This window comes from Castanea sativa, chromosome 4, assembly GCF_040712315.1.
Source record: "Castanea sativa cultivar Marrone di Chiusa Pesio chromosome 4, ASM4071231v1".
NCBI lineage: Eukaryota > Viridiplantae > Streptophyta > Magnoliopsida > Fagales > Fagaceae > Castanea > Castanea sativa.
Window position 1 is genome coordinate 18,369,910 of NC_134016.1, and position 22,825 is coordinate 18,392,734.

General features: G+C 32.6%; 1 protein-coding gene across 2 annotated transcripts; it reads right to left on the minus strand.

Moving 5' to 3' along the window:
* Nucleotides 1-4,824: 4,824 nt before the first annotated feature.
* LOC142630388 (uncharacterized) lies at nt 4,825-19,900 on the minus strand. 2 transcript variants are annotated; one of them, XM_075804377.1, is made up of 15 exons: nt 19,623-19,900; nt 17,949-18,099; nt 16,586-16,683; nt 15,008-15,072; nt 14,815-14,906; nt 14,470-14,593; nt 12,429-12,515; nt 10,338-10,431; nt 9,335-9,442; nt 8,896-8,996; nt 8,117-8,182; nt 7,937-8,024; nt 7,097-7,157; nt 6,407-6,470; nt 4,825-5,144 (listed from the first exon to the last, which is right to left on the minus strand). In XM_075804377.1, exons 1-15 carry the CDS (start codon nt 19,681-19,683, stop codon nt 5,013-5,015), a joined length of 1,392 nt encoding a protein of 463 aa, XP_075660492.1. In that variant the 5' UTR covers nt 19,684-19,900; the 3' UTR covers nt 4,825-5,012. The 2 variants fall into 2 exon arrangements, with proteins under 2 accessions (XP_075660492.1, XP_075660491.1); XM_075804376.1 differs by having other exon boundaries at nt 14,999-15,072.
* Between the last annotated feature and the right edge of the window lie 2,925 nt (nt 19,901-22,825).

The following is a 22,825-nucleotide window of genomic DNA, read 5'->3' on the forward strand; positions in this document are numbered from 1 at the left end:
TCGCAAGAGCTAATAAGCAGATTTAACAGTGAACAACCCAGATTTTGAAGCTGTCCAAGCCCAACAATCTTCCTCTTGGAAAACAGGAATGGGAATGCTTAGAATTAGCTTAACCACTGGTTCTTCAAAAAAATAATTTAATTTGGCCATGTCCCAATTCCTTTGCTCTGGCATTAATAGTTGCGAAACCACCAAGGCCAAATCTGAGTTAAAGCCCTCTTTAGGAGTAGGAATAAAGCTTGGGAGGTTGGGAATCCATGGGTCAAACCAGGTTCGAATTGAAGCACCATTCCCACCTTGAACACAAGCTGCCTTAGCTACAAAATGTCTGATTCCCATTAAACTTTTCCAAAAAGGTGAAGCTTTACCTGAAAAGGAGAGGGAAAGCCAACTATTTCGAACCTTGTATTTTGCTTTCAATACCTGAACACAGAGGTAATCCTTTCCTGAAACAATCCACCAGCCAAATTTGGAGAGGAGAGCTTGGTTAAAGTCCCAGAAGTTTCTAAAACCCAAACCTCCCTCCTTTTGGGGCCAACATAAAGACAACCATGACATCGGAGTCCAATATGGACCTGGTTTTGCATTTGGATTCCACCAAAATCTGCGAATTGATGACTAAATAATTAATTGTATCATATATAATTTATCAAAACTAATAAAATAGTAAAATTGTTTGTAGACAAAATCTCAAGGTCATGTGCGAATCACAATCATGCAACACTAAAATCCTAACCGTACGTTGTTCTATACATGATTGCAGCTCTAGATTTGTATTACACATCTGTGAAGTTAGGGGGTAAAGAATGTGAGTTATATCACTATCACCACCATTGCCTATCATTTCTTTCACCATATGGATGTGTGGCTAATGTCAATTTGTAGATGATTGACATGTATCATCTAGAAGTTGACATTAGCCACACATCCATCCAGGCTTTCCAAAAAAGAACAAGTCCGCACTAGCACTAGCAGTACTCCATGGATTTTGAGAAATTTGATTCAAAATAATTATATCACAACTGCGCACTCTAAATTTTTTCTTTCAAAATTGATAAAGTTATATACTAGATAATAAAAATTAGGTAATAAAAACCATGAGTTTGTTTAATAATGTTGTTTTTGTAACATTGTTTAAGTGTTGCGAAAATACGTGTAGATGAAAAAGTGTTGTAAAAATATATGTTGTATATTTAAACAACAAAAACTATTATTTAAATAATACAACCAAACAAGCCCCATAGTTGTGCCACGTGACCAAATCTTTTTCTTATGCCAAGTGTCTTGCCTTTGTTAAAAAATTTGGTAAATTAGGTAATTCTTCTATAACTATAATTATAGTGAATCGAAAGTATTTTAAAAAGTTTAATTAAAATAACCAACTTTTTAAAAAAATATTTTCAATTCACGCCCATAACTAATTACTATTAACTAAAACTAGTGGAAATTCACATACTTTAGGACTAAAAATTAATTTAAAAAATAAAAATAAAAACCATTCCATTAGAAATTATAATACTTGGTTTTTTTTTATTTATTAAAAACAAAAAACCTTAATATGATTGACAAGCATTTATCATATAATTTAAATTAAATTTCGTTCTGTAATTACTATCAGAAAATCTCACTTTTCTTTAGTTTTTCAGAATCATATCCCGATTAGGCCTTTTGGTGGAACAACAAATGAGTTATATATCATGTCATGGTGGATTGATGAATTATTGGAACGATCGAGCTGAATTTGAACCAGCATAGACATATTGTGGTGCATGCCTACGCGAACGAGCTTAAAAGCTACGTGATAGTGGCTTTAAAAAGGTAGAGCAGGCCATGTATGTGCTATAGTCAATAAGTGCAGTAAGTTGAGACATGGCAATCTTACATGAGCTATACCAATACCATTACCATTACCATTACCATGGACAAGTTAATGAGTAATGGGCAGTATTTATTACACACACTTGTGTGTGTAATAACAGTGAGTCTAACTCGTGATTTTGAAATTGTGAAGTGGGTAGCTTGCATGGCCGAATGGGGGGCTAAGTTTTGATAAGAGTGAAGATGTGTGGCCAAGCTAAGAAGTGACACTGACATTGCAATGGACCAAACCACATATTGGTGATTACTAATAATTACTAAGTAGGTCTTGCAAGTTGCAATGCAATAACAAACTTTGTGGATGTAGATGTAGATGTAGTAGCAGACAGCAAGGCAGTTTATCCTAGAGGTCAGGTAGTTCCCATTATATGCCAGCAAAGCAACATCAAATTTTGCCAAATTTCACTAATATCAATCATTGAATGGAGTTTCTCAACAAAAAAAAAAAAAAAATCATTGAATGGATATCAATATCATTACTTAAAACCAGGGTGGTTGATACCGTACCGGTACCGGCCGGTACGTACCGTACCGGTCAATGCACCGGTACCGGTACACTTCTATTTTGTACCGGAAAAAATACCGGCCGTACCGGTCGCGTACCGGCCATACCGGGCAATTTCGGGCAATACCGGCCAATACCGAGCGTACCGGCCGGTACAGAAAAAAACTTTTTTTTTTTTTAGTTTTGTAATTTTTGAATTTTTGTAAGGACATAATAATAACTTATTTACACTAACTTATTAGTATTATTTGTTTTCTTAGTATGCAATGAACAACTAAGCTTTCTATTTTTTATATTGTGTTTTTTTTTTTTCCTTTTAATTGATACTAAAGTTTAAAACTATGAATAATTTGTTCTGAATTGAGGTAATATTTTATGATAAACTTTTATATTTACTATAATATAAGTGAAATATTATATGCTTATAACCATGGTTCTAGAGATTTTAGTGTGTGTATATAATATATATATATATATATATGTATATATAAAATAGCGGTAAACCCGAAACGGTACACCGGTATTGACCGGTATCCGAAATATATCGTACCGGTGGCCAAACCGGTACAACCTCCGGTACGGTATTGACTTCCTTGCTTAAAACAATTGAAAATTTTATAGATATGGCTGTTGAAATATAAAGGGTTTTAAAATGTATTTCAACCATATCTTAGCTGCAAAGATACATCATACACAGCCCAAGTAACCTTCATATAAGATTATCAACACCAACAACAAAAACCCTTCATATAATAAGGTTATGCTGTCTAGTGTCTACCGTGCGTATTACATTGTCTTTTTCAAATAAACTATATAAAATATAGAAAAATAAAATAGTGGTGGTTAGGTAAAACTAGCTTACAATGAATGCTTGAAACGCGGACCATTCATAACGGTTATAGGCCCAAGTCTAACCACTACTACATGGGCCCCACCTCAGCATATAAACATTAGAAAGTTGATTTACTTTTCTTTTTTTTTCCAGCAAAATTTAATTGACAAATTATTATTGATGAGTAAAAAAAAAAAATGCAATTTGTGATTGTTAGTCAGATTATAACCAATAACTTGTTGCTTAAAATTATTCTGAATATATATATATATAGGTTGTTGTGATGCTATATTATTATATAGTAGTTTTTTTAACTTTGTTTTCAAAGAAACTTAAACGACAGTATTGAACGCATGAGACAAGATTTCAGAGAGACAGGTTGGCGAAAACATGCACAAGTGCGTATAAAAATTAAAAACTTTGATTCATTACTGAAAAAAGACGGAGGGAAGGGTCCTAAGTCCTTGTAGTGCAAGGACACACACACAATCATTACTGAAAAAAGACAGGGGGAAGGGTCCTAAGTCCTTGTAGTGCAAGGACACACACACACACACACGTGTATATATATATATAAACAAACAGAGAGTCGGCAAGGTTTGATGTAAATGTAATACAGGCTCACAATATATGGACAAATATATTTTAAATTTGGCCTCTCCCAAAATGTCTACTTGTTTACTATCTTTTTAATCCACATAAGCCATAAGCTACGCCTGAGGACCAAATAAATTATGAGATCTTATGCCAATTTCATAGCGAAGGGAACATCCATGAAATATGATTCTATATATGGATACTATATATGATGATTGATAAAAACTTATTCTAAGCTATGGTATCTAACTTCTCAGCAAAATAATAATAATAAAAGCCAAATTTCTTGCAGAAGATGAGGATGATGATGTTCTACCCTTTTAGTCTTTGACAAAGAATTGAAGTGACTTAAGTTGAGCTTCATTAAATGGAAAACTTCCACAAAACTACTAAGATAAGCCCTGAATAGTCAATATCACTTTCAGAAATCACATGCTGCAGGGCATACAGTAAATCCAGCGTGAAACCTAATGTTGTTTATTTTTGTCAACGAAGTTGGTGTTAAAAAAATGTAGTAGTAGCCATCTGAATGACTAAACACTCCGCAGTTCCGTAAAGGCGTGCTTCCCACATTAAAGTAGGAAGAAAATATGCCACTGCTACGAGTAGAAACGTTGCATATGATAAATATTTTTTTTTACTTAAAATTTAAAAAAAAAATTAAAAATTAAAAAATAACTGTCAATCTTAAAAGAAAAATACTGGGACCACAATTTTTGCCACTTGATCACGTGTCAAGTTGCGAGTGGTGGAGTAAAAGTGACAAGTCCACAACTCCACCACTCATAACTTGCCATAGAAGTAAATTGTAGCAAAAGTTGTAATTCTAGCATTACTCATCTTAAAATAGTCAACAGTACTGTTGAGTAATAGGCTGTCAACTCTTTCCTACTCTATAGTACTGTACCAATGATTACCTGAACCACATGGAACATTTTTGCTTTTTTCTTTTTTCTATTCTTAATTTTGGATGACCTAATATATCACAGAATTTACCAGACCCCAAGCCATCTTCAAGAGAAATTATTATAAAATTTAGTCATTCTCTATTCAAATAATGGCACGAAAAAACTATTGATTAGTAAATTTGACATGAATGAATGGTGTATCAAGCAATAGTAGGATTACATTCATATCCAAATCAAAGGGGAAGGGTGGGGGGGTTGTTTACATCCATTAGTGTATATTACAGAAACTACACTACATGTTAGTACCTCTAGTAGGACGGCAAACATGATTTCTTCTACGAGCATGTTCATCACTATGGTGCTGTGTCCGACACGAATATCCATACCAGCAATCTTCCCTTTTTGATGCATCTGGTGGTAAAAGCTATGAAGAAGCATACACAGCCACATTAAAATAATACTAACAAAAAAAATTACAGGCAACTTTCCAGAACTAACTAGTGATCACTTCTATGAACCATCTGATTAAATCAGACCCTCAAATCATTATGGATATCTGAAATTAAATGATTCTTCAAGAGGACATCTCTAAGAGCTAATCAATGATTTCCATCACACACCAATTTTTAAGAAAGAAGCTACCATACCCGAATCTTAAAGGGGGGAAAGTTGTGTTAAATAATTCCACAACAAAGAGGCAGACAAAACACTGGTCTAATAAATTGGAAAGAGTCTTCCAGAGAGTTGTTCACACAAGCAATTTTTCAAACCACCTTCAAAAGAGTGGCATACAAAGCTCAAAATTTCAATTATTCAATCAATTTGAGCACATTATTCTATATGAACTGGGGTACATTGTTGCAAGTTTGGAGCACCACCAGCCATGTGAGTAGTTGGGTTTGGAAACTTCAGCTTTGGATTGAGAAGGAATTTACTCAAAATTTATAGAACACAGCAATTTTTTCTCAAGCGCCTTGGTTTTGAAAAAGGGGAGCTTCTAATTCTTATATATAATGTCAATGTCATGAACATAAATGCCACAGTGACAATTGTTTGTTTGGTACATGTCTTTGTTACTCGAAAATGACCTCCTTTTCTTTTTCATTTCCTTTTCTTTGTAAGTTATGGAATGCTTTCATCAAAAGATACACTAGACTACGATGACTCCATATTTCTTGTATGGTTGAATTTGCTACTTCCCAAGCCCACACATGTAAAACTGTTGGGTGACACTTTGCCACTTTGGTTAAAGAACCAGAACTTCAAGTTTTAACTCTCCTGAACTTCCAATGTATTTGATTTGCAGGTTATTACATTTGTGAATGGCACATGCGAGTTAAAACACAGTTCAGTTTTTTATAGAAAGAAGCATTTAATTTATATTTTATATTTTATATTTTCATCTCTCACAAATTAGAGCCTCTTAATCTATCGCATAGAGCCCCAAGTCATTATAAAGACTCATCATTGTATGTACTTCATAACTTGAAGGCTTCAATATTACAGTACCAGATGTTAAAACCACATATACGAGAGGGGAAAACAGAAGATAGGGTGGGTAGACAAGTTACGGTAAACGTACTTTCAAAAGGAAACATAAAATGCCTACCAAACATCCATTGAAAAGAAAACCATATCTACAATTAGAAATTTGAAATTATAATGCTTCAAGTTGATGATACTTACATATTTGGGCACTGAAATCCGAAACCAGTACAAAAGGAATGAGACCAATTTGTCATAACAATCGCTGCATCCAAAACAATTATCTATGCTAAGAATCTGGCATTTAATGAGACAGAAATCCAAGTATTCTAATTTATCCACCATTATATCTTTATTATATGATTTGATGGATATTGTTTGAATCACAATTTGAAAGGAATTACATAAGCTCCAGAACAAACAGCACCTCATGTCCCCCACCACCTTCATTTTTTTTTTCTTTTGCTATTGGATAATACAGTTAAGACTGCTAATACTGCTTCAACACAAAAGTGACTGAAGGAAACAAATTTTTTGAGAAGGTGGAGTCTCAAGTCTTGAAACGTCATATTGACAGCTCTAAACTCAAACACCATATACAAAAATTATGTCCAATGTCCATAAAACCAAGAAAAGAAATAGCGTTTGAGATTTTTAGCACCTTTCTAGAAATTAAAATTCAACAACTAAGCCCACTCAGAAGAAGAAACATGAAAATCAGATGCAAAAAAATTTGAAATTAAGAAGTGATATGCCTTGGGTACAATCAGACTGTAAAATCTTGAATTAAAAGTGTTGCACAAATGTTGAGTTTAAAGATGAATTGGACATGTACTGCAGGCAGAAAACTAATTCAATTACTGAGAACACCAAATGCAAAATGAAACTTACATGCAAACATGAGTTCCAGAAGTGATCATCTCAGCATGGTTCAGTGGCATCCTTGTTCGATCTGCCATGAGAAAAAAATTACCTCTAAATTAAAACAAACAATTATCTAAAGTGATACTATCTGAAAATTAATATATCAGATCCCTATGATAACCAGAAAAATCTCTGAAAAACTAATCATGTTTGACTAGAACCCTTTATCACATATGAAGAAATGGAACATTAGAAAAGAAATGAACTGCAAAACTTTATACCTGGAGGACCTAAAAGTAGAGAAACACATGCACTGAAATGAAACAGAAAATGCTCAAACATATTGAAACAAGGAACATTGAAACATGACCTATTACCTAGAGATGGTGCTACCTAGAAATGTACATTGATCCACACATTATTTTCTATTCATTCCACCATGGAATCCTAGATAACTATTTCAGTTAGAAACCACAAACATTATGCTACCAGAACCATAGCATGTTTCAGATAGAAAAGACAAGTTGGTTAGTAAAAAATATTTAATCAACTCGCCTCCTACAGATTGTTTAGGAAGTTATACATGACCCAAGCGTTTCTTTTTGTCTTTTGGAGGGGGCAGGGAAGAGAAGAAACTTTATTGAAGTCCATGAAAATATATATGTAACAGGTAGAAAATTTAGAAGCCTAGTCTTCTATTAATAATTGGATGACAAACATACGCTTCATGAGGAAGGTTGATCATGTGCTTACTAGCATCAACACTAAATGGTATATTAAGGCATCATGATTGCGATTCAGAACATTGGAACCCAAAAAATTCATTCTTCAACCATTAAACTAATACTGAAGAATATATCAACTTACCTATTTCTCTGTTGTTTAACTTTGCAATCCACTCTGAGATAACATCCTGCAACGTTCTGCCCATCTGTATGATAGACCTTTGTGTGATCTAAAACACCACTACGATGTGAGTCATATCAAACCATTCATTAAATAAAATAATTACAAAAGTTTAATGTTTTGGTAAAGAGAAATCCACACATCTTGTTCGTGCCGATTCTTGTCATGCACTGCATCAGGAATTCTAGAAATAGTGTGATCTGAGATCTGCAAAGCATAGGAAGAAGTATAATCATCATAACCATAGTAAATATTACACCATAGTTTTTAGCATATAAATACTGATCAATCTTTCAACTAGGTCATAATTTAACATCATTTTTCTAAAAATGGGATTTGCAAACAAAGGAACTCCAACGAAAGTAGATGTGAACCTAGGAAACTTCGTGTATGGAATCTTTTAGAGAATTTGGGAACAAATTATTTAGCTTTTTGCTAGTGTGTTAAAATATACTTGTACTTTGAAAAAGTGAGAAAAAAAAAAAAAGAAAAAAAAAGTGAGGTTTTAAAAAGCTATACATAAAAGCTAAAAAGAAAAAAACTGGCTAATAATTTGTTCCCAAACACACTAAAAAAAGTCCAGATTAAACCAAGATATATTCACTACAAGTGATTAATTAGGGAGATTTACTTGACAAGTTTTTGCAAGTAGTTTTCGGCAGAGAATGAAAGGGACTACTAATTAAAGATTTGAAAATCTGTTGAAAAGAAAAAAGCTTTTAGAAAGAGGTCTATTAAAAGAGTGTCCTATCAACTGAATCTGAAGATCAGCAAATAATAATAAGATATGAAACAAAACCAATTGTCCTCATATACAATATGACTAATCAATACCACAACATCAAGAAAGGATTAGTCCTAAAACTTTGGGGAATTAATTAATAATAGGGGAAAAAGAGAAGCAAAAGAGCAGCGCATACCGGTTTAAAAGTCTCACGACTGCAAACAGGGTGAAAGTCACTTCTTGTAAGCCTTTGAGCTTGCCAATAAGCACCACAAAATGCTCTATCACATCCTACACCTGCAAGAGGGAAAAAATAAAAATGTTGACAAATTTAGAACAATTGCTTTGTACACCTAACACTAAAAGGGAAAGAAAGTACAGATTCAGTGGATCACTTCATCTTCCCTATCTTAAAAAGTTATAAAAGCTAAGTTGAAGTCCAAGTTTAGAGGCATCAATAGTGTGGTTCTAAAATTAAAAAGAAATAAACTTCTATAGTGACTGCAGCATAAAGCAAAGTCTTAAAAACCAATCCAACTGACTTTCAATAAAATTATTTTATAACCTGTAATGTGAGCTGCAAGCTAGAATGTATCCTTTGCTACTTTCAAACACACACACACACAAAAACTTACAGTGTTGTGGTACACTAATATCAGTTCGGGAAGGCATCATTCCTCCACATGCATGACACTGTAGATGAATGGTGTTCTGGTTGCAGTGGAACCCACCCAATTCTGTACCTGGAAATTTGTAAATGACCTTGTTATATATAAATTACACACAGTGAAAGAGGAAAACATCACATATTAGAAACATGAAACAAACAAACTTCTCAAGACCTTCCAAATAAAAATGCAGTGAACTTCAGAAAGTTGGACCATATCATTATTCATTAAGATGAAAATTGAAAGCGCAGTTCATTTAAAGCACTCGAGCAAGTTGGTGAGAAACATAAGCAAATCTTAGCCCCAAAATTTTGGGCTCAACTATGGATCCTCAAAAGACTAATCAAGTTGGCCACATTTTTTTCCCACCATTATATTATATCTAAAATCATACTCTCTGTTATATCCTTAATTAACGTGCCCTTTTTTACTACTTTTACTAGGTTATTTTATGTTTTCCTCTACCGTTTTTCATTCCCTTATGGTTCGTTTGGATTGAGGGAGAAGGAGGGGGAGTAGAGTAGAGTAAATGTAGCACAAAATTAGCTTATTTTTAGCCAACTCTACTCTACTCCCCTCCACTCCCCCTCATTCCCCCCTCCATCCAAACAAGCCATTAATTTGAATCAGCTCCCTCTTCCTCACTGCACATGACCAAATCATCTAAGGCAACTCTCCCACATCTTTTCATCAATAAGGGTTACCCCTATCTTTAAACGAATTTCCTCATTTCGAATCTATCTTATCTTTCCTTGTAATTCCATTTATCCATCTTAACATTTTCATGTTGGTAAAAATAAATTTACAAAAAAAGTGATGGATAAGAATGACCAACTTTAAAATTAATTACTAAGCAATAAAAATGCAAGTTAAGGTTGATAAATGGGTGAATAAATGATGTGCAATACACAATTCACAAAGTTGAGGAAAGAATTTCCAAACAAAAGAATTCATATGCAAATAATATTACCACATTGAGGGCATGGAAGGTCTATGCCATCACTTTCCTCATCCAAGGGTGAATAAGCCCTCTTTCTTCGCAGCTTTTTCCCTGATCTAACGACCTAATTTAAATTATAACCAGAACAATCAACAAAAAGGAAAAGAATCATACACTATTCTGAAGTTCAATAACACATAAAGGAGCAACATATTAAACCAACCAATGGTGTGAACACATAAAAGGAAAACATTGCAATAAAACTGAACCTATTTCAAATGAAAAGACGAAACACAACAAACTGTTCACCAGATAGACATCTAGATGATTCATAAATGATAGATCGTTTTCTAACTTATAGGTAAATATAACATTATATATATCCAATGGAATTTGGGTACATTAGTAAAAAAAAAAAAATCTTTGGGGGATAAAAATATATTTTCTTATTTCAAGAGCATTTAGAGAAACTAGGTAAATATCCCCTATCAGTTATTGAACACATCATAATTGACATGCATTCTGCCGATGAACTATAGCACAACTGGCACTTCCTTTCTCATAATAATAGGATGGCCGGTGAGATCGTGGGTTCAAAACCCACTAGGTGCATAAATAACCAATCAAAAAAATAAATAAATAAAAACATACGCACATTCAGAAAGGACTCCAAAAAGAGGCTTCCCGAAGGATTACAAAAGGAAGAAGATTGAATTTTTGGTGACAATATGACTCAAATTCATCCCCTATGGTAAGAAATCCTTCCAAACATTTCTAATATTTTCAAGAACATAGTCTAGAGTTTTTTATTTACTGAATTTTATTTACCTTCCATAAATTATTTTTGGGGATTTTGCATGATTGAGTTTATCAAAGCCAATCACATTCAAATGACATCATATTTTCGTAAATTTGGGGTTTAAATGTTAGATTATTCACTCTAAGTGGATTAGTGAGCAAATTAGCTCTAAACATGATCTTAACATTAAAATTTAGTAAGAATATTTTCATTTTTGGATTCTACACCAAACATTGAGTGGGAAATTTAATTTGGTTTGTTAAAAGAAGTCATATAAAAATAGGAAAAAAAAATCTGGAAAATTAGTGTTCTGCCACATGATTGGATTATGTTTTGGGAATTAAATTCATATAATCTAACTCTGATCTGGACCCCACCAATGGGAGTATATGTTGGCATAAACTAGTGTCTTCTGGAGCTTTACCACCAGCCTATGTGTGATTCTGAACCCACGTTACTTCTACTCCTGTGTTTCATCAATAGACAATCACCATGCATATAGAGGGGGATTGTCATCTTGCTCGAGAAGAGTGGAAGCAACATAATTGTTACCCCATATGTTTCTACAGGAGCTCAAATTTCTGGTATGTATGCTAAACTCGTGAACAAAACTAGTTTAAAGTTGTTAATATAGTATTAGCACAGATTATATAATATCTATGTCCCAATCTGAGGAGTGTTGTAAGTAACATATTGTTAGGGGCAAACTAGTATTTGTTTTGGAATTAACCATAAAAAACATGTATAAGACTATAAGTGTATGAATAGCCAGGGGATGAGGATGCCATTTGAACTAAGCTCATTGACCAATGATTAAAAATTGCCAGTTAACAGATTTCAATGTAGAAATTTCTTATTTTAACACAAGCTTCCTTGGTTTGCTCCTAGATCTTTCTAGTAGCAAGAACTGCCTTTTTAATTTGAACATTGAATCAGTGGTCAACCTGTGTGCCATCTCTACTAAACAACATTCCACAATTCAAGATGAAAGATAATGCATGACACGGAACAGTGTATATTATTATTTAAATAATCATACAGAACACTAAAAACCATCAAAATTGACTCTTTTTTTGGGAGGGGCGGCATCGAAACTTCTCTTATAATAATTGAGCAGTGCATCTTATAGAAATATAAATAAATAAAATAGTTCAAAATGAACTAGAAAAAGTTCATCTTTCTTTTCATTGGATGTGCCTAACTGGTCAATACCTAACCACGTGTGCCAAATCTCTACCCTTGTTATGTAATGTATGATAATGGTACCTCACACACTTTGAAGCATCCAAGTAGCATATCTAGAAAGTAGTAAGAATACTTACAAGATTTGACTGTATCAATGCATAGGAATCTAAAAGTGCAACTTCTTCATCAGACCGCTTTAATGAAGAATCTGCTTCAAGTATATCCTACACAAAACAAGTGGCAAACTAGTTAAAAGAGAACAAAATCCATAAATGAAAGCCATACTATAGCGGATACTGACATGCTGTAAAACCACAAAAATTGCACACACACACACACACACACACATTAATTAATGAGAAGGCAAAGGGGAGATTGAATCCAAAGGATGACGAGAACCTTCCCAAAATTATGCAATTTGATATTATGGGTATACAACAAACTCAATGACAAATGAAAATTTCTGTCATGAATTTTATGTACGGTAACAAGGTCGCCATTGTAATGGAGATATTTAGATAGTTGTTCCTCATTGTTTGATGTGGTGTATTTGGAAGGAAAGAAATAGTAGGTATTTTGAAGACATTGAGCGTTCCATGCCTGATCTCAAGCTTCTATTTTTCAAAACCTTATTGGACTGGTTCTCCGTGTGGAGAAACCATCCTTTTTCTTCCATTTTGGATTCGCTTGATGTTTGTAATGTTCGTATTTGATTTGTTCCTCCCCCCCCTGTATACTCCCTGTGTACTTGGGTGTCTCTCTCTTTTTGATTTCAATAAAGCTTTATTACTTTAAAAAAAAAAAAAAAACAAGGTTGTAGCTGAAACATATATGTTATAAAATTAGCATTAGAATCTTACAAAATGTATAAATTTTGGCACTAATATTAGTGTTACACTATCATGCAGACATAAAATTCATCCATATCTATAATATGTTTACCACTATACTTTCATCACTTTAAACGTCAATACTTCATGACTATCGTTAGCATTAACAAAAAGACTGCAGAGGAACAACAATATGATGTTCCTAGGAAAAGTGAGGAACTTTATATAAAGCATAACAATATTTTCTGGACGTCACAATTAAGAAGCAGATATAGTCCACCAGCTCAAAATAGCTAACATCATTCCAACTTTTTGTGTTGAGACTTTAGAATATTAACAAATGGATGCTATTCCACCAACCAAACATAAAAGGAAAAAAAAAAGAAGAAAAAAAAGATGCTATTCCACCAACCACATCAATGACAACTCCAATACATATTCGCTTTAAGGGAAAATACAATTTACCCATGTGGTTAGACCATAAAACATGCAACCTCCCTAAGTTTAGTTTGGAACACAACCTTTGTGGTCAGGTTCAAAGTAAATGATGCAGTGAGCATGAAGACAATTTTACTTTTATTTAAATTTAGAAGTCAATTATATTTTTACTAATAGTCCATTGGATTTTATTAGCTTATTAGGTTATTAGTATTTAATTTAGCATCTTAAAGTCAAGTTTATTTAAAAAATCCAATAATTGGGGTTTTGGCCCAAGCCAATTAGAATTAATATTTGGCCCTGATGGTCTACATAAGCACACTATCTCACTCCAATGAAGACAGTTTTGCTTGATGAATAAAATTTCAGTTGGAATTTTTCCAATTGGCTATTGCTAACTTCAAACAACCCTGGGTGCTGATTTTTAGGTTTTCTATTCAGCTTGATGCTGATTCCAAGCAAATCTAGTTGATTCCTAGGTTTCTTTTTTGTTATTTTTGCAACAAGTTTCTTTCGAGAATTTTGTATTGTATCAATTTGGATCAATGTTCACCGTAGTGCATCATACATGTCACAAATTAATTGTACACCTTCACCCAGTCAAATCATGCTATATAGCTACACAAACGATGATCATCATCATCATCATCCTGAGAGCAACAAAATAATTTATTGTATATTAGCCTTTTATTATGAATGTATAAATGATTGAATGAGTAAAGGTGTAAAATTGTTTCTATAGCTTATGTGTAACAATTTGGACATGACCTAAAGGGGTTTAGCATAACAAACTAAAATGTAGATAGGTTTTGTATTTTATGGCCTAACTACATGGGGTAAAATGTAATTTTCCCCTAGCTTTAGTTAACATCTCATTCTTATCTATATAACCATAAGTTGGTCTGCCTACCTCCTCAATGTTACGCAGGAAGTGGTTTCTTCCAACAAATTGTACAACTGCTCTACATTGGGGACAAAGTACACTTGAATGTTTCTCTTGAGATCTCTTTAACCACTCTGAGAAGCATCCGTTGCTGTAAATAATCAACGACAATTTCAATTAAAATTTATAGATTAGAATAAAGTTTCCATATGGGCGCCAACTAGACTCACTGGTAAAGTCACTTGGCATTGTATCAGAGACCTAAGTTCAAATCCCACCTACACCAAGGATTTTTTTTCTTTTTTTTATTTGGGGGGGGGGGGGGGGTTGAATAAAAATATTTCATAATTGAAGCAAAGATAAGTTACAAACCAGAAGTTATGAAGGCAAGGAGCAACAGTAACAACATCATGCCATATATTTAGGCATATGCTGCATTTTGCATGCTCAATGTCAACAGAAATCTGGAACCAAACAGAGAGATTAATTCATCAGCATAACTACAGATGGATTAGCACTCATGGGAACATTTAAAGGTGCCAAATATAATACATACTTTATTCACCTTTATTAGTTGCTTATTGCAGATTTCTTGGCTAGGCATTACTTCAAATCTGTAGCCCAGATAACCTAGAGGCATCAAGAAAAGATAAAATAATATGCTAAAGTATCCAGGCACAATATGTTAAATTTGAAACAAATTCTAAGAATTACAAAATAAAAGTATAATTTTCCAACACTGTATAATCCCTCCTGACAGCACACTTTCACAACTGTATCCACTTTTGAAATCTGTAGGTAGGTTCATATCTTTACTATAAACAAAGAAATAACATTATTCCATTTTTCATGACAATATCACTACTGAATTAACATTTAGTTAGTTCACTTTAAAGACTATAATTTGATACACAAACAGTTCAAACATTATAAAAGGTCAAACAGCACCTGTTCTTTTCAAACTATTCATGTGAGGAGCAAATAGAAACAAACAAAGCACTGCCTTCAAAAACTTGTGCCAGTGCCAAATACATTCAAGGTACCAATGGCACTTTATAATAAAATCAAGTAAACAATGGCCCTATTTTAACAAAAGCTTATAGGACAAAGCCTTTTACATAGCCTATGATAATAATTAGAGGAACAAGTACAATGGGAACACATTTCCAAATATAGTATGTTAGAAGTATATGGTTAAATGATTAAATTTATCATATCTCAATAGCTTTAACTTTTGGGGACAATCGGTAATTTAACATGGTATCAGAGCAAGAGGTCCTAAGTTCGATCCTTGTCTCCTCTACTCTACCTCTCATTTAAAATCCCATGGGTTGGACCTCAACTGTTAAAAGGGAGTTGAGCCCACATGTGAGGGGGAGTGACGCAGAACAACCAGAACAAAATTCAAACAACAATAACATAAATGGATATGACCTAAGAATCAGCACTTAGGCCTTGCTTGGAGTCAACACCAAGCAGGGAAACCACTAGGAGTCAGCACCTAGGGTAGACCTGGAGTCAGCTCCAGACCAAAGAAAAGACCAAATGACCATTTTTTTATTTATCAAAATATCAACTATCTCCTCAAGGAGTACAATAAGTTGCTTATAAAGGATTGCTAAACCCTAGTTCTAATTGGCTAGGAAACCCTAATTGCCTTATTACAAAAATAACCTTGCTTCCAAATTAAAATACTAATAGCCTAATAAACTACTAGGACCTAAAACATAAAAATACAATTGACTTGCAAACATAAATAATATTAAATAATAATTTTCCTGCATCTCCCGCATCAGGGAGTGTTAGAAGTATGTGGTTAATGATGAAATTTATCGTATCCCAATAGCTTAAGCTTTTGGGACAATCAGTAATTTAACATAGTAAATATTCAACTATTGTCAAACACTCTTGAGGTAATCTAAGCTCTAACAGTCCTACATGACATTAGCAAACTATTATAACATCCAGTATGAATATCAACCAATGGTATGATACTTCAAGCAACTAAAAGAAACAGTGAAATACAAATTGAAGTTCAAAATGCTCTGGCATGGATTCCAAAAGATTAAATTTATAACATTTTATTAAATCTAAAATTATCTACTAAGATATATACTAGACTTAACAGATACTGATTACTGACCTTCTGTATCAGGGCCTGGAAATATTTTACTTCCACACTTGATAACAATATCATCTCCGTTTTGAACAACAGCCTCATCAACAAGTACCGTATTTGAACTATATCATTCACCCCCCCCCCCCCCAAACAACAACAACAACAAAAAACCAAAAAACAACACAAGTGAAAAAGAGAGCAACAAAAGGGGAAGATATACACTAATGTGAATCTTCTATTGAAAAAGAAATGAACATGAATATTCTTTAAATAACATCATTGATACATGAAATACCAACATAGAGAAAGGATGAAGCATAAACACCTAGCATAAATTATATAGAACACATGCTAAATAACAAGTGGGATAGCTTTAGTGATGTATAACAAATTGAAGTTTGAACTACAACAAAGGTCAATTTTGTGAAATTAGGTTAACACTGTCACTATCTATTCTCATCGCAATAAGATCTAAAAATAGTTTGATGCAATCTGCAATATTATTTAACATAATGATCTAACAAAATCAATCATAGTATTGACACATACTTCAGATCTACCAAGCAGTTTAGTTACATCCAGTCCTCCACAACTGATGATGTGAACAAGATATAAGAGGTAAGTTACTTACACATGTACAATAAATATTCTAACTTGCTAAGACACTAATACACCAAAGTACATTGTGTTTTTCTTCTATTTTTTTTTTTTGGGCATGTATACAATAGTAAACTGAGTTCTGATTGTATAATATATCATCCTCTAGAATGTTGTTAAAAAATTTGAGCAAAAGTTTTACTTTTCCAACAAAATTTCCCCAAATTTATCCTTTTTTTTTTTTAAATTGGTAAGTTACACATACACCCAAGTGAGTTTTTAACCCATGATCTCACCCTCCACCCATTCTTATAGAAGAAGTCCTCTTTTTTTTCCATATCTCTCACCATCATGAATGACAATTTTTATCCATTATATGAACTTTACCTACATTTCAACAGTTGAGACTACTGAAAGATCAAAAAATATATATATATATATGACATTCATATTTTGTATGCTCTTTATATCTTTGTTCGTCGTACCCAGTGTATCTTAGATCATGTATCTTTGTTGTTGACCAATATATTAACAGCCTCCAGTTCTACTCTTACAAATATTCCAAATTACGTTTAATTCTATAAAGTGCAAATCTTAACAAAAGGGGAGGGCCAGGAAGCTCATGAATCTGGATTTCTAAATCAGAAATTAACCACCGATATTGCAGAAGATTTAGACATAATGAATCTTTGAAATGTAGATCTTAATAGGCACCCTTGAAAGTATATTTCAGATTTGAGCACCAGCAAGAATCAAACAACTCAATATTATTCAATGAAAAGAAAAATACCTTTTATTTAGCATTGTGGCAGAACATAGATCAGAATTCCGTGATATTTTGCACCAGTCATGTTTTTCAATAGAGGATGATCTGATCTCTGAGCATATTATAAACTCATCTGACCTTATCTCAATATCTGAATATCTTGAGTCCAATGGAACTGCAACATGATAACAAAATTATCAAAAAATATAGAGTAAAAGTAAAGAAGTTTCAAACTCTACAGTTAATTTAATCTCCTCTTTTGAGTCTAGTAATGGTAAAGTACATGTTCGTTAAACTATAATATTTTGTCAGTTGTATCTATGCCCATTAGTCACCATTTTGTTAAGGGTAATAAAACCATTTTATTAAAAAAGAAGCAAAATATAAGGATATAGGTTGTAGACCCTAAGATTCTTTACATAGTTACAAAGCTCATGCTTCAATAAAATCAAGGAGCGTAGAAGGTCTATTCGAATCCAAAGACATCCAATGAAACAAATCCTACAAATTGTGATTGAATCTCAAAGGTAGAAGCTTCTCCGTCATCAATCAGTAGGATCCACATACACTCACAATTTGTAAGTCATAATACCGTGTGTGTCATCTCTAAATTACTTATCAAACAAGTGTTAAAGACATTAGAGGTCCCAAGGATGTGATTCATACATGGCTTCTTTCAAAAAGTCAACAGGAGGAAAAAAAAAAGTGATTGGCGAACGGTCAGTGCAAAGCAGACTCAATTGGATGGCGACATATATACTTCTTTTCTACAACTTTCATCAGCTTTGAATGGTTGCATTAATCTTCAAAGCTCAATTCACTTATCATATTAATATAGAAATCTAAAATGAAAATTTCTTTTAATATCCAAACCAAGTCCTACCAGAATATTGTGTCATCATAGCTTCCAACATTAGAAACTCACAATGACAAGATGCTGCATGACACAATGAGCACATATACAAACCGATTTTTTGGGGGTAATTTCTAGACTTTAAAATCTTAAAACTTTTCATGTGTGCACTTATGCAAACTGGTGGGTTTTGTGCTGTCTGAAGTTTTAAGAAGCAAACCTAAAATTGATGACTTCTCATATAGATACTGAACAATTAGCTTTACCTCACAAATATTTGCATATTAGTACATGAATCTCTTCATTGTTTTTAAGCTAATCAAGAAGATATATACAATCAAAACTAGGAATTAACAGTAGCATTCACAGTGTAGCAACGGTGAAAAACCCATATGTTAATTGCATGCCCTTCCCCGTTTGGTTGCAGAGTAAAAAGAATCCAACTTTTCCAAATTTGATTTCTAATAAAAATGCATGTAAGACTGATCACCTTTTCTCAATAACATCCGGGATAGTGCTCCGTTTGGTTGATGAGAAAATGAATTTACAAGAAAAGAATCCCTTTTTTTCTCAACAATATTCAGTTTTCAACGAGAAAGGCTAAATCCAGCGTTTAGTAGAGTGGAAAAGGATACCCTCTTGTGGGTTTTGGAAACAGTGAGAAAATCATTCATTTTCAGGGTCTTTGAGAAAGATATTAAATGGGTTTTATGCAAGAAAATAAAAGTCTATAGGAAGCTAAACCAATTCTAATATTTCTTTTGTATCTTCATACATTTTCAGGGCAAACAAAGAATGAAACTTTATAAAATATTAGCAGAAGAAGTAAAGAAAAATGGAGATACCAAGCTTAGCCCAGATTTCTTCAGAGGGCTTTGAGCCGGAACCCTCTCCCACTTCCACCATCAAAGCTTTTTAGTTTTCACTGTGTTTGTGAGAGTTTGATAAAAATGTGTTTGATTTGTGTCTTTGTCCCAGGCATTCAAATTTCCAAGAGATGGTATATATATACTTACTTTAGAGCAGCGGAATAGTGAAAAATTAATAAATTAATAAAAAGAGAAAAGCGTGCAAGGGTAAGGGAAGGAAGAAGAACTAACAAGTTCCAACATCCAAGTTTGGGTCTTTGCGTTACTAAAAGAAACTCTAAAGTTTGGGTCTTTGCCTTGTTTGGAATCATGTGTCCCACTAAGCACGATGCTTGTTTGTACACGTCTTGTTGCTTTAGCTAGGTTACCAACTTTATCAACTCATAGCACAGGGGATTCGCTGAGTTGGGTAGGCTCTCAATTTGAAGGTGCTTGTACTGGGCTCGACTAGATGTGCTCCCTAGTTCGAGTCCTGCTAACTGCATTTTGAAAAGAATTTTCTGAGCTAGCACTTTACTCCCACCCAGTGCGAACAATGATTTGTCTCTGGTTGAAAATTTTGAGGAACATTGTGGAAAAAAAAAACAAAAAAAAAAAAAACTTTATCAACTCATAGGTTGAGTTCTCGTATTATAATAACTCGTTGCTAACCCGTGCAATTGAGTCTCAAAAAAAATCTTACAATGAGTAAATAGACTTTTGCTAGTTAGTATTTTTTTTTTTTAAATTATGAAATATTTAACTTCTATATTTTTCCATAAGAAGTGTTGTAACATTGAACGTTATTGAGTTGCAAGTGCATAGTTACCGAAACCTATAAAATAATTTACAGTTCTTAAATTAATAAAGCAAAACTCTCAATAGATATATATACACACACTCTAAACTAATATAAACTACAAATATATAAGCAAAGACCATGATGTGAGAAAGACATCAAGTTTCAAATTTGAGTAGCAATATAACTTTCCTATAGTAATAACAATGTAGACAATTCAAAACATGAAACAATATCAAAATTATAATACCTAATTCCATTATCTTTTATGTTGAATTCAAACAAATAATTAATTGAAATTAATCCAAAAAAATAATTTATCAACCAAAAATCATAACTTTTAAGAAAAAAAACAAAAAATCACATGACCCTAAATAAAAAAGCATTTGAGGTGAAGAATTTAGATCAACCTACTAAGAAGCAAATACCAAAAACTCCAAAACTTAAAACTTCAAAATTTATAGAATTCTCAAATTCTCCTTCGAAATCAAACCAAATTCAACAAATTTATATATAACATACCAAATAAAAATTTATCATTCCCTAGGCTGGAAGACATAGGTTGCATATTTGATTTTTCTCCAAAAAAAATAGAGATGTTTTATCTGCCATGTACAATAAAAAAAAATAATTAATAGAAATTTCAACCCAAAAACCAAACCCACGATTATCAACGTGAGTCTCTCTTTTTTTCAACGTTAGTTTTTTTTTTTTTATAGCCCTATCATAATTTTTGTTTTTATATAGATTATCAATGTTTAAGTTTAAGTTTACGTTGGACTTGTTAGAGAGATAGAATTTCACTCATTGTTAAGTTTTTATTGAACAAAAATAATTTTATTTAAAAAAAATGATAATGATGAGTTTGAGTTTGAGTTTAAGTTGGACTTATTAGAGAGATAGAGTTTCACTCCTAGTTAAGTTTAAACTAAACAAAAATAATTTTATTTAAATATTGTGCTGACGTAAAAAATTGTGAGAGTTTCAAAGGTTTTGGTTTTAAATATTGTGCTGACACGAAAAATTGTGAGAGCCACGGCTTAATCAAGAATCATGAGTAAATTAATGAAAATTAAAAAAAATTAAATTAAATAAATAAAATAAATAATAAAAATAAAGTAATCTTTTACTCTTTTTTTTTTTTTTTGAACGAAGTAACATTTTACTTTAAGTTATATAATGAATGCATATTGTGAAAGATTAAGTTTTTATAATAAAAAAAAATCATATATAGGTCCAAAATTAATTGAATGGAATATGCTACATAATTATGCAACTAATATAAAAGGAAATGCCTAAAAAATATAAAGGGAGCTTGCATAATTAAAACTCAAGTGCATATTTAAATGAAAAAACATAAATTCAATAATTAAAAAATAATAATTGAAAGCATATTTAAGTGGTAACCTCATTGTAATAGTTAAAAATTATGAACAACCCAAGTTACAAAAACATTAAAAAAAATAAAGTAGATAAGCTTATGTAATAATTGAATTTTTGTTTTTGAAAGTGAGGGAGGAGGCACCGAATTTCACCCTAAAAACAAAATGTGTAAATATAAACTTCAAGAAATCTATTTGAGAAAATTTTTTGATCGAGTGCTTCAAAACCTCAAGGAAACTCCCAAAAAAAAATAGAAAAAAAAATTGAGAATTTATTTTTTGAAGTGAATTTATAGTGATCTAAAAATTTAAAGATGAGAGTCATTAGGACACTGATGCGAACCTCAATCGACACGCTTTGAGACCCAATAAACAATATTAGAATATGATGCGAACCTCAATCGACACGCTTTGAGACCCAACAAAAATATTGGAATACTTGCTCAAGAAAGCTAAAATTCAGATTTTTTATAGAAACCCTGACCTAACGTTTATAATCGAAACGCAAACCAAAGGTATAAGTTGACATTGACCCAATGATTATAAAGAATCACGAACCAAATGTATAAAGTTTGAACGCTACAAGGAAAAATCCTTGATAAGTTCACAGTTCCTGAAGAACCAAAAGAAGAGCAAAGCCTCACATTTTCTGATTTTTATTCAATAATATAATGAAAAACGTTTACAAACTTCAGAGCCTATTTAAGGGCTCCATAAAACTTGACAGACAAGAAAATATATTCTAAAATAATTCATAATTGATACCTTACCATATCAGGAATCAAATTTGACCTAAAAAGCATTAAATGCACCTAAAAACAAGGAAAATACCTAAAAAACGTACTAAATAATAAAACCCTAAATAAAAGTTGATTTGGTCTGAAATTAGCAGATCCAAAATAGGAAAAAATCTGCCTTAACTGATATAGAGCTGGAAAGTCAATCATCCATTAATTTATGCTATAAATCACTCGCAATTAAGCCAGATCAACCCTAAATAGCTTGAATTAAATTTATTA